Source organism: Octopus bimaculoides, chromosome 1 (genome assembly GCF_001194135.2).
Source record: "Octopus bimaculoides isolate UCB-OBI-ISO-001 chromosome 1, ASM119413v2, whole genome shotgun sequence".
NCBI classification, from domain to species: domain Eukaryota; kingdom Metazoa; phylum Mollusca; class Cephalopoda; order Octopoda; family Octopodidae; genus Octopus; species Octopus bimaculoides.
The window spans coordinates 105,196,683-105,200,505 of record NC_068981.1 but is presented as its reverse complement, the minus strand read 5'-3'; the positions used below and the strand labels follow the sequence as shown (position 1 = coordinate 105,200,505).

The 3,823-nt window shown below is 34.6% G+C and overlaps 1 protein-coding gene across 1 annotated transcript in view; it reads left to right on the top strand.

Annotated features, from left to right (window-relative positions):
- LOC106871085 (centrosomal protein of 162 kDa) overlaps window positions 1–3,823 on the top strand; it is a 69,932-nt gene that overhangs the window by 4,555 nt on the left and 61,554 nt on the right. The window contains exons 4-5 of the mRNA XM_014917370.2: window positions 109–294; window positions 1,674–1,713. Of these exons, the coding sequence (XP_014772856.1) occupies window positions 109–294; window positions 1,674–1,713 (226 nt within the window). The remainder of the gene's footprint in view (window positions 1–108; window positions 295–1,673; window positions 1,714–3,823) is intronic.

The window sequence follows — 3,823 nt, the reverse complement described above, 5'->3', positions numbered from 1 at the left end:
ATATATATATATATAGATATATATACCTTTGACCATAAGTCTGCTTGATTGAAGCTGACTTTGGGTTAAACAATGATAACACATATCTGTGTCTTATTTGCTTGATAGGAGCTTGAAAAAGAGATGAGTGGCACACTGGACTATGGCCTTCTTAATCATCAAATGAGCAAAACAAGTACTCAGTTAGCAACTAGCTCAGTTGACTGTAACACCAAGGACAGCATGAAGCCTCAAGCAACTGGAGGAATGATAAAGAAAATCACGTCTGAGATTTCAGCTAAAGTTGAACTTTTGGTAATTTTCTTTGTATTAAAAAAAAAATTAAATCAACAATATTTGTTTCTTCGTTTCAGCTTCTTTGGTCATATGAATTTTGTGATCTTAAGGACAAATCTTTTATAGCTGAATATGTTTCACAAAGTAGATTATAAATATCATGAAATGATGTTATGTTTTGAAAAAAGTACTGAAGTTAGTTTTTAACTGACTTTTAAATCTACAGGGTGTCCATAAATTATCTTTACAACTTCCACAATTCATTGGTCTATTAAAGCTGATATCTATCAATCTTTGCCTGTTAAATAAATATCATTAATTATTAAAGTTTTAATGTATGTAACTTTGTTTTAATATTCAAATCACTTTCATTTGTCTTTAAAGTTATTTATTATTTCCTAATTTTTTAATTTTTCTGAATTTTTTCAAATTGTGAAGGTAATTTATAGTCATCCTGGATAATTAATTGATTGAATTGTAAAGTGTGTAGAAATATATTGATCTAACCTTGATTCTTTGGTTTCTATGTTTGAACTGCATGTCAGCTTAGTGCAAAAACTATGGGTTCATGCATTGCTGTGTGGTTAACTACATCATTTTGGGTTCAGTACCACTACACAACACCTTAGTAAAATACTCTTCTATTATAAACTTGAGTTCGCTGAAGCCTTCTGAGTGAAATTTGCTAGATGGAAATTGTGGACAAGCATGTTGAAGTAAGCATTCCTGTTCTTGGCCAGTAGACTTTATCTGTCACCACATTTAGTGCCACTATCTGACTCTTGGATCACTTTAATGGAGTCTTTTGCAAGCATTCAGATAAGATCTCTGGTCTCTTCTTCCTTTCTTCATGGTCTTGGAACCCTTGAAGAAGGTCTTAGGTGCTTGCTTAATTGACTAATGTATCAAGAAAAACACACACACAAAAAAAAAAAAAATACTTCCAGGCTTCATAAAAACAAGTGTTTATTGTTGGGGTTTGCAGTGCTAAGACAATGAAAAATAAGTTCACAGATAAATTTTATCTGAATGCTTACCATATTACAGATAACTTAGTCAGCTGTAAAATTATGTCCAATACTATTAGCAAAGAAAACCATTCTACACTGTTTGCAATACTGGTAGTATTGAATTGCATTTTCTCATGGTTCCTATTTATAACTAATTTGAACCATTGAGGGTTTCTTTGCCAAGGGCTTAACATAGTGTTAAGGAAAAAACAAAGCTTGTCAATTCTTTGATTTGTAGCCTCATATCATATTACCATGGCTAATTGTGTAATTGTTTCTAATATATATTCCTATTATAGAGAAATTAAGTTGTTGACTGTTAGTTTTGTATCATTTAATAGCTCGTTGATAAGTTAAAAAATGTAATTTTTTTTAATGTTTATTTAGAAACCTCCTCCACAGCAACAACCCAGTTTGTTATCAAAAGGTAAGAAATATTTTTCAAATTACAATTTAATGATCATTGACAAGACAATAATAAGTACTCTTATAATAAGAACAATGTAATTAAAAATCAAAATTTCCATGGTTGTCAGTTAAAACTTAATTAACACTTAGTTCTTAATACCTAGCTCTTGGATGAATTTAGTAATGATTTTTGCTGGCATAAAGGTCAGATCTTTAATCTCAGGATAACTTCTTCCCTTCTTTCCAGTCTTGGAATCCCTGAAGACAGTCTTGGGCCCTTTGTGCCGCTCTTACAGTGTGCATCTCAAAGGGCGTCCGAATATGATGCAGATTTTTAAAAGTATCATTCAAGGTTTTAGAAAATCTACAGTAATATCTTTTATCTCTTTGAGTCATTAGCTGGAACACCACCGAATTTTTTTTAAAGCCAGATACTTATTCTATTGTTCTCTTTTTACTGAACCACTAAGTTGTGGAGATGTAAACAAACCGACACCAGTTGTCAAGTGGCAGAGGGGGACAAACGCAGACACACACACACACACACACACACATCATTGTCATCATCATCATCGTTTAACATCTGTTTTCCATGCTGGCATGAATTGGACAGTTTGACTGAGGTCTGGAAAGCCAGTGGCTGCACCAGGCTCCAACCTGATCTGGCAATGTTTCTACAGCTGGATGCACTTCTTAACGCCAACCACTCCAAGACTGTAGTGAGTGCTTTTTACGTGCCACTGGCACAGGAGCCAGTCATGTGGGCCTGGCATCGATCACATTCAGATAGTGCTTTTCATGTGCCACCAGTATGGGTGCCAATCAGGGGGTACTGGCATCAGCCACATTCAGATGGTGCTTTTTACGTGTCACCAGTATGGGAACCAGTCAGGCGGTCCTGACATTGATCACGTTCAGATAGTGCTTTTTACGTGCCACCAACATGGAAGCCAGTCAGGGGCCACTGGCATCAGTCACATTCGGATGGTGCTTATTATGTTCCACTGGTACGGGAGCCAGTCAGGTGGCACTAGCATTGATCACGTTTAGATAGTGCTTTTTATGTGCCACTGGCACAGGAGCCAGTCAAGAGGCACTGGCATTGGCCATGTTCGGATGGTGCTTTTTACATGACTCCAACATGGGAGCCAGTCAGAGGTCACTGGCATCGACCACGTTCAGATGATGCATTTTATGTGCAACCAAAATGAGAGCCAGTCAGGGGGCACTAACCACAGCTACAATTTTGGTTTTACTTGACTCAACAGGTCTTCTCAAGCATATCATATCGTCTGACGCATCAAGGGTTCTCTTAAATGGGCTGGACATGCAACACTGGCATTGGCCATATATATACATATATACATATATACATATATGCAAAGGTGGACATCGATAATTGAAAGTTAACTTTGTTAATCATTAATCCGTTAACCAGAAAGTTAAGTTCGTTAATTGTTAATCCGTTTATTCTTTGAAAATGTAACAGAAGTCAATGCTAATCTGTTAATGTTAACTTTTATTGAAAAAGATATAACTACAGTTTAATACCCTACCGATTTGTTGCCTCATAAATTCCAGAGAAATGGATACTTTTTAATGAAACTTTCACCGAATAGCCATATCTGCGCTAATACTTGAACATCTTAAAAAATATATGTTATTTATAATTTTGTTTCACACAAGTATTATTGATAAAAAACAAAGTATGCAGTAGTCTATTTTATACTTTTCTTTATCTTTATCAGGCAATACAATAAGTGACAGAATTATTCTAAGATCAGTTCAGTCAACTCTAGGTCTTCCAATCTCCATGGAAAAAAAATGTATTGTCTTGTGTCTAATTTAACAAAATCATGTGACTGTATGGTAGGAAGCTTGCTTTCCAACCACATGGTTCTGGGTTCATTCCATAAATACTTAATATTCAATTTTATTTATTCATTCCAATTATGAATGTTTAATAACTGAATGCTTTGAGTTAAAATCACCATATTTTGTTTTTCAACATTTGTCTATTTATTAGTGAAGTCTCATATAAAATAATTTTTTGTTTTAATCTTGGAATTAAATGGTTTTGATTTACTGTCAGGTGACTTTTGGCCAACCCTGTATATATATATATATAT